General features: G+C 52.1%; 1 protein-coding gene across 1 annotated transcript; it reads right to left on the bottom strand.

Moving 5' to 3' along the window:
• Positions 1-9,149: 9,149 nt before the first annotated feature.
• Positions 9,150-14,987, bottom strand: OPTC (opticin; the record flags this gene model as incomplete). Its single annotated transcript, XM_082665413.1, has 6 exons — positions 9,150-9,661; positions 10,154-10,249; positions 11,294-11,496; positions 12,198-12,356; positions 13,883-14,018; positions 14,757-14,987. 6 exons carry the CDS (start codon positions 14,985-14,987, stop codon positions 9,491-9,493), a joined length of 996 nt encoding a protein of 331 aa, XP_082521539.1. The 3' UTR covers positions 9,150-9,490.

The raw sequence follows: 14,987 nt of genomic DNA, 5'->3' as shown, positions 1-14,987 counted from the left end.
CAGCAGGGTAAGGAGGAGAGAGGACCTGAACTCTTGGCTCTGCCAGGGTCACAGGTCACCCCAGACCCTCTCCAGAAGGTGAAGAGGCTCTTCTGCTCCCCAGGGGGTATCTCACCACTGAGGTCGTAGCCGCCTTCCTTGAGGAGTTGTTTACATGGTCTACCTTGCTCGGGGCTGCACCCAACCCAGTCCTGGCATCGAAAGACAGACGCTGATGAAAGCTTCCAGGAGTCCCTTGTCCCTGAGGGAGGTCAGTTCTTTGGAGAAGGCTGGGCCTGAGCAGTGTGTGGCGGTCAGGGAGCAGGTGTGCCCCTAAAACTGTCCCCTCTCGGCACTAAGGGCAGCAGGACAGCCTGCTGCAGGGGTGAGACAACCTTCTCTGGAGGTCAGGAGGATCTAAGCCTTATCTTCTCAAGTCTCTGTTAAGGAAACGAAAGGACATGTGGCATCTCGGAGCCCCAGACTGCTTGCACCTTAGAGATCATCTAAGTCAGTCCTCTCATGGCCAGAGGAAGGGAGCAGAGAAGTGACTGGACTGAGGCTACACAGCAGGCGAGTGTCCCAGCAGGAGCCCTTTTCACCTGTGTTCCAATCTCAACAGTGCACTGAGCACTGGGGCTCTCCTGAGGCCCACTTCGTCTCTAGACTTGTCTAAAAGGAGCTGACATCAGACTCTAAAAGCTTTGGGACATAGTGAGGCTCTTAACACAAGGTCTTCTTGAGAGGATAACCAAGGGGAAATTACACTGTGTGAAAGCCAAACAAACGTCCTTAAAATACTCTGTTCCCCTCTATTCAAAGTGCCACGGCTCCTGGGAGCCGCTCAGGCCTCCTTCACTCTTTAAGCTCCAGCCCAGAGAGATTTCCTGCTCTCAGCCCTCCCCTAGACACCCTCTCCTGGTGTCTCTCTTTTTGCTCCACTTCTGTTGCCCATTTCCACCCATGACCCTCCCCAGGCCTGGTAGCCAAGCAACAGATCCTTCCTCCCTAAAAGGTTATACTGGCTCTGGTCAATGTCATCGCCAGTGAATCACGCTTCCTTCCCCTCCTTCCCTGTGTTTTTAGCATCACTAACAGAGAGACAAGCAGGTAAGGGTGTTTGAGTTCCTCGGAAAAGGACCCATCTCATTTCCAGTAAAATCCTGCAAGACCTTGATGTTCAGGGCCGGCTGCTTCCCCCTCCCTCACACCCTGGTAGGGGGAAGCAGCTCTGGCTGCTTGCATGGATCTCCTCTCTCCTCTTTGAATCTGCTTGTTTCTGCACAGGGCCTTTGCTTCTTCTCTCCCTTCTGCCTGGAGAGCATTCGCCTCGTATTTGGAAAGGCTGCTGCCTTCTTGTCATGAAAGTCCAAGCTCAACCGTCACCACCTCCCAGAGGCTTTCCTTAATCCTCTTTCTAATGTTGCGGGTGCTATCACCAGTCTCTGTCACATCACCCTCATTTTGCTGCATGTGTCTGAATTACATTGTTGATCTGGTTGTTTGCTTATTCCATTACTGCCTGCCTCCCCCACTGAGAACAGGGACCTTGTCTGTCTATTTACTATAATGTCCCTGATGCTTGGTACTTAATAAAGACTTGTTCAAAGAATCAATGGAGGACACTGGAGATGGTTAAGGTTGAGGGAGGGCCTAGTTCTATGTGAATCTCTTGGTTGATGGGCCCTTGCAGACTCATGCTCCTTCTCCAGCCTGCTCAGAAAACTGAGGCTCAGGATCCGTGTGAGTCAAGAATTAGGGGATCCCCATCACTCCCTGTGATGGAGGAGTTGTGGCCGCCTGCTCTCTTCAGGTGGTTGTGTCTCCCTTCTCCGGTGTTGTCTCTGCCATGTTTATTGCTGCTTCTTCGCCGGCTGTCATGGAGGTTACTTGGAAAACACCATTCCCCCACCCACCAGATCTCAGCCTGGGTGTGGGGTGGTAGGAACTTGCTTGGTGATGGCTACAAACAAACGAACACTTCCCCCTTCCCATCCCTCTTCCAGTATTCTAGGCAGGAGCTGAGAGAGCAATTCCTGGGCTCTGAGGAAAAATAGAGGCAGTACGTTTGGCGCTGTACCACTTGTCCCCTAAGCTGCAATGTGCAAGAATGGCAGGGACAGAGAGGCAGGGCATGGGCCAGGCCAGGCCACCTCTCTAGGATGTTCTGTCCCCATCAGGAAGAGACTGTGGCATGAGGGGCTCCTTGAGGAGCTGAAACCTGGTCTGGAACACACCGCCCTCGGAATGTTGTGATTCTGTTTACCAACACACACAGGAAGGAGCCTATTGTATTCAGGGTGAAAGAAGCGGGAAGACATCGGTGAATAGAATATCAGGGGCCAAGAAGTTGGGCTCAGAGACAATGGGTAGGAAGGGAGGGGGTGTGGGAAGGGAGATCTAGACTGGAAAGTCTTGAAGGAGAAATCCAGGTGTGCGGGTGCCACCACTGGGGTAGGGAGGGGGCAGAAAAGCAGCTATTTAAGGTCAGATTTCTGCAGAAGTCTGCCTCCCTCCCCATGCCATGTGTGGTGCTCCAAGGACAATGGTGTTTCAAGGACAAAGGACGACCCTGCCTGAAAAAGTGTCAGCGTCACACCCCCTACCGGACTCTTAATTGCCCTCCCCACCATGTTGCGATGGTTATGAAATTCCTGAGCCCACCTGGGCAACGCCCACCTGGGCAACGGGATCTGTCCCAAATAAGGAAAGGCATCTGCCCTGTCCCACTCCCACCCTATAGAAGGAAGGTATATGTGCCTCGACAGATCAGTAAAGGAAATTTTCACCTCGGACCATTCCTTTGTTTTCAGGCTATAAAAACTGATCAATAGCACATGTTCGGGGCTCAACTCTCCCAGACTACCAGGAAGTCGGCCTGCTGTTCTGGCAGCGACCTTCCCTCTAATAAATTCTATCTTCTTTACGTTCTGCCTTATGTCTGGCAGTTCTCTTCCAGCCTGCGTTCGGACCACAACGCCATGGAGCTGGCCGCATGGTGTTTACTGGGTGTGTTCCATACGCAAGGCTCCTATGGGAAGCGTGAGGTGACCCATGATTTACCAGGAATGTCAGACACCCAGCACCAATCCAAGAGGGATAGAGGGTTTTGCAGTCAGGCCAAGTTTGAATTTCCATTCAAACTTGCCTCTTACTTGCTGCATAACTTGGACAAGGAACTCCTTGACCTTGGACAAGGAACTTAACCTCTCGGGGTTCTTCTATAAAATTGGGGCAGTGCTCACTTCATCAAGCTACTACGGGGATTAAATGTAACCATGCGTGCAATGCAAAGGGCTCGCCAAGGCCAGGCAACGGTGTCCTGCAAATGGCGGCTGGGTAGCTTTCTGCAGCTTGGACCTCTGGCTCTTACTTAAAACCAGGGGAGGTTTTACCTGCACTAGATAAAGACCTGCCTGGACACAGGAGCTTGGACTGAAGGTCTGTGAGCCATCTCAAGGCCTTTGGAATACTGAATTTCTTCCCATCTTTCGTTACCTCCCATAATCTCTGTAGGGATAATGTTCTGATCTGCTGACTTTAAAATGGAGCCTATTTTCAGACTGACTTGTTCAAAGGGGTACCAGCATCTGCCTGGGCAAGGTGACTTTAACCCAACTATACAGATGATCTGGAGGACTTGAATCCCTAAAGACTACATTTTGGTTTTTTTTTTCTCCTCTGCAGGGTGCTTTAGCTTGAAACATCTGTGTAACTGCTTAACACCTTCCTACTTTGCAGAGCGTTCTGGGCATGGGGCCTGTGGGCATCTCTCTAGCCTGGCATTTTTCATGCATGGCTAGGGTCCCACCTTTCCTCTGCCCATGCCAATCCCCACCTCCCCATCCCCCAGCACTTTCCCCAACGTCACAGTCTCACCTGCTATCACTTGTCCCCAAGGTTCAAATCTGCCATCATGCCTGTCTCCCAGGACGTGGCTCCATGAGGATTTCTTAGATCCCCAAGAGACGTGCTGCTCTTCTTGCAGGCACTGGGCTCCAGGAGCCTGTCCTCGGATGCAGGGTCCCCTCTGGGGGAGAGAAACACCTCTCCTGAGACTGCGTTTCGGTTACCCTTTGGTGACTGGTCATCCTTAGGTGGGTGAACACTGATCATGGGCAACGTGTGATTCAAGAGCTGTTGCCTCTGATGTCAAGAGGGGTCAGGATGGATGTCCCTGTCCCAGGTTCCTTGGCCTAAGTGGGAGGAGAGCTTGGGTTGTTTCCTGTTCTGCAGGACCAGAGAGGGGCTCAGGAAGGCCTGCAGCTAAGCCAGTTTTTGGGTCAAAGTGCAGTTGATCTGGGATCAGAAACCTTGAGTTGGGGGCTAGACACATTCTGTGTGGTGTGTATTTTCTGTCCTTATTCCCCTTTGTTTTCCTTCGTTCTCCTTTACCATTAGGTGTCTCTGTCAACGTTGGCCTGTGCTACTGGGAATAGTGAGGGAGGGTCTGGTCTTTGTTCTTAGACTAGAAAAGTAATGGGGGTGGGGAGATACACCACGCCCACCAGGCTTCTTTATGCTTTGAGCCACAGAAGTAGGCTGAGGGGCCCCAAGTGGAAGGCAGGCAGACTGTGGTGCTGGCATGACTTTTGCCGCATGTTGCACAGCGAGTCAGGGCCTCAGGTGGTCAGACTCAGGGCTCTGGACGCTCATTCCAGTTGCTCGCTCCCTGAACCATGGTTCCTTCGCAGGTGGCTGCAGCAGAGAACACTTGGCGTTTCCTCCTTTGTGTGAACTGTGTGTTAGATACACACCAGAGACGGGGATTCAGGGCAATGGGGCTGGGACCAGCAGTGCCAGGAAAAGGCTAAGAACTGTTTGCTCCGGTGCCTGGGGCACAGCAGTGGGTATGGGAAGGGAACCAGATTGCAGAGGGGAGGAAAGAAGAGAGCAGATGTAGCGCGTTCTGCATGCACGTACTGGACAGTGTGCACATGCATGTCCCGGCCACAGGTTTTTTCCACGCCTGGGAGGGATGAACAGGCTGGTCTGAAGATAAGAAGGAGGTCTGAGTTTGGGGGGCTGTGCAGTGAGACAGGAAGGAGGTGGTCCCCTGGCTGCCTTGTCACTCTTGGAGGAGAAGGGAGACATGGGAGCCGTGGGGAAAGAAGCCAGCATCCCCCCTCCTTATGGAGACCCTCCTTTAAGCTGCCAGCAACCACAGGAGGGAGGTCTGTGAGATGGGGAGATGTTGGCTGCTGGGAGATGTGAAGCTGGCCCAGCTGAGAGAGATGACCTTGAAAGAGAGGAGAGGCCAAACTGGGTTGGTGTCTAGTGTGGGGGAGAGGGGAGGGGCAGGCAGGAGGAAGGAGAAAGCTGAGAGATCCAGACAGTGGAGGGGGCAGGGCAGAGCCTCGTGCACCTCCTGTCTGTCTGCCTCCCTCCTTCTGGCCGGAAGCAAGAAGGACACAGATGGGGGCGTGTGGGTGCTGGGCTGTCCATGCGCCTGCTGGGGTGGGGGCAGAGATGGGGGGCAGTGTGTCCTTGAGTCCTGGGGTTTTCCTGAGCTGAGATTCACAGAAGCTGCCTTCTCCTCACTACCTCCTGTGCACCATCAGGATGCAGGCCCACAGCCCTGTGGGTGGCACGCATTTTGCCAGTCTGAGAGAGGCTCTCTCTGTTCCTTGCTTTTCAAAGAGCTCTTGGGGAGTGGGGAGGGGGATACTAATCCATTGCTCCAGCAGCTGGTGATGGGATTTCCATTTCTCTTGCAGGAATTCCCAAGAAATGATGGCTGTCTCCCCCCATCTCCCTTGTGCTTCTATACATTAAGTCAACTTTCCCTTGAACAAATCACTTAGCCTCCCATTTTCTATCTGTAAAGTAGAGATAATACTACCGTCTGCAGAGTTATTGGGACCATAAATTCAATCCCATATATCAAAGAGGTCTATCTGTAAAGTGAAAATTTACAGCATAAGCATAAGAGATTGTTATTCAGGGAGGAAATTCAAGGGGAAAGGAAGCAGCAAGGCAAGGTCAGGGTGAGGAAACACTCCCTGGCTCCTGAATGGATTTAGCTCCAGCCCCTCCAGCAGCCCCTCCCTCCCTCCATTCCCTACCAGCCTCTTCCTGCCCTGGGCCTGGCTGTGGAGTTGCGGACCGGCAGGTGGACGGGCAATCACTGCAAACTTACCCTGGCCTCTTTGCCTCCTCCCACAACAGTCACAGAACTGGTCAGGGCACCTGCCTGGAGCTAGAACCACCCTGAGGCCATGGGGTGCAACGGGGTGTGGGGGAGGTGCTCCCCTTTGCTCAGGGCTGGCGGGAGGGCCACCAGGGAGCCACCCAAGAGCAAGGGTCCTCACCAAGGTTGCCAAGGTGGAGCACAGGTGCTGAGTGCCATTAAGGACCTGGATGAGTGAGGCCAGAAAAGACTGGCTCTTTGAAGAGATGGATTTAAATTCCCCCTAGCACTGCCCACTGCATCAGCAGTGAGGCCCCTTCCCCACCTGACTGGACCCCCACAGCCCACTCCTCTCTGCTCTCCCTTTTTTCCTCAGGGCTGGTTCACACCCGTCTTTACCATTCCGCCGGACAGGAGACCCTCAGTCTGGATAAAGAGGTGCTCTCTCTTTCCCCTGCCAGGTGTCCGACCCTAACTTCGTTAGGTCCCTGAGAAGAGCCCCAGCTCCTTCAGTCAAGATATAAGAGCTGCTGGGAGCCACTTGGATTTCTCTTCCCTCCCCACTCCCTGGATCATGGGAGGGGCCGAGGGACAGATGCACTATTTATAATTTCTTCAGGGAGGCGGCCAACAAGGGCGTTCTTTCTATTCCTTGGGTTTCCCTAGCCAAAAACGGGGCATTAGTTAGGAGACAGCTGCAAAGGCAGCAGGCCCTTGGGGAAATCCTACCCAGCACAGCAGCTGTGGCCTCAGGAAAGGAGCCTGTCTACTTTGGCTGGCCTTGAAAGTAGTGCCTACATTGAAGAGTGCTGTGAGAGCAGGACTCCGTAACCTGTGCTTAGAGGGACCTGGGTTTGAATCCTGGCTCTGCCACTTATTAGCTGTGTGAATTTGGGTACCACACTTTCACAAACTTGTTTCCTCATCCACAATGTGGAGATAAACATCTCTACTATCTAAAGTGGTGGTTGGGATTAAGTGAGTTGATGTGCATAAAAACTTCTAATACAGTGTCTGGCAAATTCCAGGAGTCCAGAAATTGTGAGTCCCCTTCTCCCACAGTAGAACAGGGGTCAGATGACTTTCTGTATTTAGCACATATTAACCTTGGGGCATATGGGTATGATGTGGCTTCTAGCACACGGGAGCCCCAGTTCTGGAAAATTTCTTCTGTTTTTTCCATTGGATTGTTTCAAATCAGGGTTTCTTGCACTTGCGGATCCTGAGGTTTCCAACTGTTGCATGCCTAGGCCTGGTCATAATCAAATACAGTGGGATATGGAAGAGGATGGGACTAGGGGATGAGAGAGAGCGTGCATGTGAGAGAGATAGAGAGAGAGAGCAAGAGAGAAACAGAGACAGAGAGAGAGAGAGACAGACAGAGAGAGACAGGGAGCCTGCCGGGTCCTGGAATCCTTGGGTCCTTGGGGAGAGGGAGGGTGAACACAGCAGCAACTGTACCAGGCCGCTCTCACCGCCTTTGAGACTTCCCACTCCTAGTTTGCAGCCTGTGTGTGGAGTCTTCTCTAGTTCTCAAATTCTTCATCTGAAGAATGTGAATAATGATCTCTGACTGGTCTGCTTACAGGACTGTCCGGAGCACCCACAGTACTTGGAGAGGTCTAGACAGAGGTGGGGGAGGCGGATGAATGGGTTCCCTTCCAGGTGGGCCCCAAGACACACCTGTTCCTCCAGACTTGGGGACCACCTGGGGCCTTGAGTGGTTGCCTTAGCTAACTCCTATTCCTTCAGCTTTCAGCTTAGACATTGATTCTTCAAGGTCTCCTGGACCCTTAAACTGTGTCCCCCTCCTGTAAGTTCTCATAGTGTTTTGAATATTCCTTTTACAGTATTTATCATGAGTTGAATAGTGTGGTTATTTGTGTGATTATTTGTTTCACACATGTCTTCCACACTCGACTTTAAGCTCCATGAAGAAAAGGAGTATGTCTATTGCATACCATCTGCACATAGCAGGTAGGTGCTCAATAAAATCCTTGCTGAATGAATACATGAACTTCTGGCCTCACCCTTCTTCTATGCCCCAGTCAACACCTGATGCCAAGCACCGATCTATAACACCACCCCCCCTTGCCCAACATGTCCTTATAAGAAGGAGAAAGATGACATCTCTCTTCCCATTATAATTCAAGGGGCAAGTTGGCTAGATCATAGCTGCCCTTCTTCCCATTCGCCCAGTACAGCAGGCCCAGCCCAGGATCCAAGAAGGTTGCAAGAAGGTGAGTAATTGCTATATTTATTTATTTATCTTTGCACAAGGCTGCCCTCTGGTGGTTAAACATCAAGAGAGCATGGCTAGGAACCAGCTGGCTGAGCCACCCGTGCTCAGAAGCTGGTCACTGAACCAGGAACAGGTAAGTGCTACAAGGAGGCATCCGGATGAAGATTCATGTCAGTTCTCCATCCTTATGAATGGCTCCCTCCAAATCTAACAGGAAGCCCTGGCACAGGAAAAGTAAGAAAATTTTAAAAGCCCCACAGAAACCCCACCCTACCCCCAGTGGGGTGGCCTGGAAGTACGGGGAGGGGTAGTTTAAATAGCTCTTCTTTTTCCTCAGTGGTGTGCTAGCAAATGCTTAACAACAGGCTCTCTCTCTTTCTCAAAAAAATCCTAATGTGTAGTGTTTACCGATGTGCGTGGTGTAAATACTCCCATCATGGCCAATTTCAAACTACCAATGTGATATCACTGAAAGCAGAGCTGGGAAGAGATGGGCAGCAGTCGCCTGTCATTATATAGTAGTTCCACCACACAGGTACCGTGGACGTAAGTAAGTTCAAGAACATGATTAATAGTAAAACATAGTAAAGTAATTGGGAAGTGATGAGTTTGAGTATTTATTACATTTGTTTTCAACATATCTAATTGTGAGTTTATATAATTTAGTTTTTAATAATGGCTGTATTTAACAACTGGTTTGCAAAATTCTGGAAAATTTTAATGATCAGTTATTGCGAGCCTAGTAGTAAGAGCTGGCTCCAGCATGCCACTGCTTCTCCCCACTTCCTCCTTCTCTTTCTGTTCCTCCTCTTCCTCTTACATGATTTTCTTGGCATTCTGTATGGGTAGGAGGGATGGGGGATATGGGAAAGAGTTTTGCTGCAGACGTTGCTATTCTCTGAGCCAGGCGCCATAAGGTGTTCAGGAAAGAGGATGGAGAAATACAAATCTGGCTCCTGGAGGACATTTCCGTGTGTGCGTTGGGGGAGGGGTGTGTGTGGAGTTTTGCAATTGCATCCTGAGGATGATTAGTGCCGGGATGAAACACCACTGACAGGGATCGGGCCCTGTGGCCCAGGAGGCCCGTGCCCTTGGTGGTCCTCCAAGGGCTCTTACTTGGGAGCAGTGGAAGGGGTGAGCTAGGTGAAGCGGCCTGTGGGGAGCCGAGGCAGGCAGAAGTAGGCACTGGGGAAGAGGTTCAGGTTGATGGGATTGCCGTCCAGGCGGATATCTTCCAGCTGCCTCCGCGTGTGCTTGTGCCTCTCAGGGTCACAGAAGGTGTCCCTCTGCATGGTCTCTATCATGTTATTCTGGAAAGAACACACTGACAGCTGCAAGCCTGCTCCACCGGGAGATTCTGCCCTCAGGCCGCACTGAAGGCAGGCTCAGTGTGTTCTCCCTACCAGCTTGCCTCCCCTTTACAACTGGAGAAGCCGAGGCACAGAAAGCCAACGCCCCATGCAAGGAAAGAGGAGAGGAGACCATTGAGGACGGATGGAGAGAGAGGGGAGATTGAGAGGGAGGAAGGGAAGACGGGAGACAGAGGGTAAGGGAAGGGGGAGAAGGAACAAGCAATTGGGTGAGATGGGATAAGGACATGGAGGGGAAGTGTTTCAAAGAGCAGGAAGGGGAAGAAATCAAACTGAGTCTGTGGACAGTGGTCTGAACAACACCTACCAATCCTTGTCTCCCACGAGCTCTCAGTGACGTAGACCCACCGCTGCCTAAGGGGGCAGGCTCCCTGCAATCTGACCTCCGCTTTCTGTGCTGTTCAATGCCCTTGCTCTGGGGAGGCCGCTCACCTGCAGGTGTAGTGAGCGCAGGCTTAGGGGCAGGGACCTGGGGATGGAGTCCAGCAGGTTATCGGCCAGGTAGAGGAACTGCAGCTTCTCCAGCGCCTGGGGAGGAGGCAAAGGGTGCATGAGGCTGGTGGGTGCTGTGGGGCCCTGGCAGTGATGGGTGGCTGATGTGATCCCATTCACTCACTCAGGGTCTCCCGGGCCTCAGCCAGGTGCCAGGTTCCGCGCTGGGTGCTGTGGGGGAGGCCCATTTCCTCCCACTGGATGCAGAAGGAAAAGCTGCTGCCACTGAGGCACCGGCAGCTGGGGGAGTGTGAAGGCACTCGGCAGTGTCAGTGGCGACTCTGGGAAGAGCAGGCAAGGGGCAGGGATGGGTGGGAGGCAGGACGCAGGACATTTCGGCCCAGCCTCAGCATCTCTGCTATCAGAAGGGACTTTCCCAAATGAAAAGTCTCCAGATGCTACATCTGGAGCAGCTGTGGAGAGCATGGTCGGGAAACACTCGGACCAGCGTAATGAGAGCCACAGGCACAATGGAAGCAGATTGCATATGTGAGTGTGACAGAGCTGGGGTGTCAATCTCATCCACACCCCTCTTCACTTCCTCACTGGAACTGTCCCCAGGACTCTTCCTGGCCCTGCTGAGTGGGCAGCCCAGGGGGCCATATTTGTGCCATGTGTTGAGCCCTTCCCATCAAAACTGGCCAGCCAGTGACCAGATTTTCTCTCTTGAGAATTTGCTCCTAGAAAGACAGTGATCAGTCAGTTAGTGATGGGTTTTGGAAATAAAAGAATATGTAGAGTGAGAACTGGAGCCAGTACCACTGCAAGTCCAGTCACATGTAAGTCAAAGTTTTAGGGGAGCAGAAACTGAGTGTGTGAGGATGTTGGTGCACAGAGAGGTGACTGGGCAGTTGCACAAAAAGAAGCCAAGAGACCAGGTGCCCCACAGAGGGAGAGGGGGAGCTGCTGATGGTTTAGATGAGGAAAATTGGGTTTGATTTTCATGCCCCAGAACAGGGTTGGAACAGAGATATCCTGTGAGGGCCGTGTGTGTGTGTGTGTGTGTGTGTGTGTGTGTGTGTGTGTGGTTGTAGGCATGGGTGGCATGTGGTAGATGGGGGACTTAAGGCCCTGGCTCACCCTGAAGGCTTCAGGCTGTATCCCTGAGCTCTGGAGCTGGTTCAGGCGGATGTCCAGGACCTCAATGCCAGTGGGCAGCACAGGTAGCGCTGCCAGCTTGTTCTCAGGGAGGATCAGATCCTGCAGAGCAGGCAGCAGGAGGAGGGCATCGTCATCGATGGAGGAGATGAAATTGCTAGAGAGGTCAATCCTCTTCAGTTTTGCTAAGAGGTGCAGGGCAGAACACAGAGAGATGAGGGACATACCATCTTCCCTTGCTCCTGCTGGAGCTGCCTGTGCCCTGCTCCCTGCCTCTCAGGATAGGGGATGCTAGCCAGCTCTCCACCTGCACCAGGTCCAAACCAGAAGGAGTAACTTTATAAATCTGGAAAAGCCCTCAGATTCTGTGATACCTTTCCCTGGAGTTCTGTCCTATGTGGATTGGCTTGGAAGAAGCTTTTTGAGGGTAAGACCCAACAGGCTCAGGAATCCCTGGATCCATCCCACTTCTACCTGTTAGTTTACACAAAAGAACAATGAGGCCCAGGAAGGCTGTCAGTAATTAGTGGAAGAATCTGGATTAGAGACAAGAGTTAACATGGCCTTGTCCAGAGGCCAGGACGGCAGAGAGCTACAGTTGCTGGGACAGCCTGAAAACGTAGGCTTGATCATACCTTCTCCTCCCCTGCTTCCCATAGCTTCGGGGAGAACATACAAGAACAGGTCACTTTTGCCATCTAAAAATCTTCAAGCAAAGGAATTAAAGAGACTGGGGCTATTTCTGTTTGATAGCTGGAGAGACTGAAAGCCAACAGGGAAAGGCACTTGGGCTGGTGACTGTTCAATGTGGCTGGGTGGCAAGGGAAAGAACCCTGGGGGTTCCCTCTGCCCACCCACTCTTTTCTGTTGCCAGGACATTACATACTCAGCCCTTTGAAGTCTCCAGCCCGAATATGACGGATGCGGTTGAAGCGGGCGTACAGGTAAGCGGTTGTCTGGGGAAGAGGAGGGATGTTCTCTAGGTCAGCATCATCACAGTACACAGAGGAACCAAGGCACACGCAGATCAGACAGGTTGGCAGGCCTGGCCCAGGTGGAAGACAGAACAAAGGGAGACCCCCCTCCTCAGTCAGACTCCCTTCAGCCTCTGGGACCAATAGCCCCGGCCCCAGGGAGTGTCTGAGCCGTGGTTGTCTGTGTCTTCTTGGGTTGCTGCCCAGACCAACTGTCACAATGTACCCAGGAGTGCTGTTGGCCGCTGCCAGCCTGGCACTCAGCCCTTGACCTAAGAGAAGCAGATCCACCCTCAGTTATTACCCATTACAATCCAAGCCCATTAGTGCCTTTATCAGACCCTGGTCCTGTGTAGGTTTTTCTGGGCCTATGTGGGCATTTCTAGGACATCTATCAGTCTCTTTTCCATAGGGCTCCTCTCTGGTCCTAAAAGGTGCAATGAAGATGAAATAAAGCCAGATTCAGTGGAATGGCCAATGGCTGCCGGCTCTGCCATCTGCCTGGTGGGCGAGGAGTTAGACATGTTCTGTGTGGCTCTGAAAAGCATAATAGAGCCAAGGTGGAGTGTACACTGCCTGCCCAGGATTCATTTCCCCTTCTCATCGTTATCAGCATCTCAGTTTTCTATTGGAAAACATCCCTCCCCTGTTCTCAGTCCATGACCAGTGGTCATGAGACTTAGGCCAGACCACTGAGCTCAGACTGGCCTTACAAAGTTGGGAAGGTTTTACTGAATACTGCAGGAGGTTTCCATCCCTTGTTATTAGAAAGAACAGAGGTTACTGGAGATCACTGCTCGTCCAACTCAAGGCGGAACTCTGTTGGTAGTGACACAGACCCAAGATTAAGAGATAGCTCTTCTTCACCAGTCGTGACCAGACAGTGTACTTATCCCCAGGCCTTGAACGGCAGGTCCAGCTGAGGCCCTTTATGGTCTCTTTAAGCCTGGGACGTCATGGATTCCTGACAGAAGTGTTTTCTCTACAGGTGCCCCATTACCCTATACCCATCCAAGGCAAACATCTCAAGAAGAGAACAGGAACCGAGAGCAAGCAAGTCAGGAATTAACTGCATCCTCCTCTGCCTCAGTTCTGATCCCCAGCAGAGTGCCAACCCCCTACTGGCGGATATGCCAGCATCCCAGAGTCTCCAGGAGGGCCTCAAGGAGAGGGAAAAGCTGCTAACGAGGGAACTCAAGCTGAAAAGCAGTATGACTACTTCATTTGCCCCCATGCCAAATGACGGCCACAAAGTTATTTATTCTTCTCTACAGGCCTTTAATTGTCTCTAATCTAATTATCACTCAACCTGCTCCCCCAGCGACGCTATTAATTAAGGTAGGTGGCTTTTCTAGGCACAGCGGAGTTCTTGCATTTCTTTGCTTCCTATCCAGTTTGTGCACTCAGGAAGAAGCATTAGGAACAGCCGGCCTCTCCCTTTGTTTTCTTTTTTCCTCCCCTGCAGCTGTTTCCCCTTCTCTCCCTGATCCTCCACTCCATATAGCTCTGACTGCACTCCTCTTTGGCACCCCTGGTGCTGGGTTATGGCTGCCGGCCCATGACCTGTGGCTATTGAGACCTGTGCCTGTGAACTTACCATGGCTGGTCAGGGAAACCAGCAGGCCCCGCGTCGTAGGCCTGGCCATTGTGGGGTTTGAAGGGGGTGTCCTTGGAGCCCTTGTGCTCTGAGTGAAACTTGTCCTGGTTGGAGAAGCCAGGCTGGTCCCTTTAACCTGGAGACACAGTATACAGTAAGCCAGCTTTGAGGGGCTGAGAGGGACTTCACTTTGGATTCTGGGAACTTCAGCGACCAATTTCAAGCTTGCAAAGAGTCACTGTGGAAAACGAGGGAGGGACGGCAGGAAGAGTGAACAAGGCAAGGGCCTTCTGAGCATCTGGTCCCTCATCATGACGTGGATGAGGAAACTGAGGTCCAGATGGGGAGGGACTGAGCTCAAGGGGCCATCTGGTGGCAGAGCCAGAACCCCATCTCCAGACCCCCCAGACTGGGCTTTTCCCTTGCCCGCACAGACCAAGGTCAGACAGCAGATGAGTGCAGGCTTCAGATCAGTCCCTGCAAAGGCCAGAAAGGGCTGAAAAATGAACTTCAGAACTGAAGATAGTCTAAGAAAAGACAGGTTGTAGCATTCCTTTTTCCAAGGGAGAATGTGAGGACTGTTGTCCCAGTGAGATACACCTTATGGTCTTGAAGGCAGAGGGAAGGAGGGATGTATGACTTCTAAGGGAAGTCCCACAAAATTTGCTACAAACAGACAAAGAACTTGAAGTTTTGTGTCCTCTTTCTTAGTATTATCTAAACGACAAGTTCCTGTGGAGGGACAAGAATTTCCACCTCCTAGAGAAAGTTGGAGGCTTGAGATACCTGCATTATGGAACAGGTAGAGAGGGACCAGGCCTCAGGCTCCCAGTTTCTTGCAGGGAATGCAATGGGTCTGCTGCATGCCCCTCACCTTGGGGAGCTGGTCCCTGTAGTCTGTGAGTTCATCATAGTTGCTCAGGTCAACGACTTGATCGTAGTTGTCTAGGCTCAGGACATAGTCCCCCAGTTGCAGAACTGCATAAGAATCGCCTTCTCCGTGCGGCTGGTCTCCTTCCCTCTCCCTCTCCGTCTTTGGGAGAGATGCTGTCCTTGCTTCCTGCAGCATCAGGGCCAGCAGGCTGAGTAAGGCCAGGAGCTTCAT

This window comes from Grampus griseus (genome assembly GCF_964374135.1).
Source record: "Grampus griseus genome assembly, chromosome: 1".
Taxonomy (NCBI): Eukaryota; Metazoa; Chordata; class Mammalia; order Artiodactyla; family Delphinidae; genus Grampus; species Grampus griseus.
This window is presented reverse-complemented; position numbering and strand designations above follow the sequence as displayed.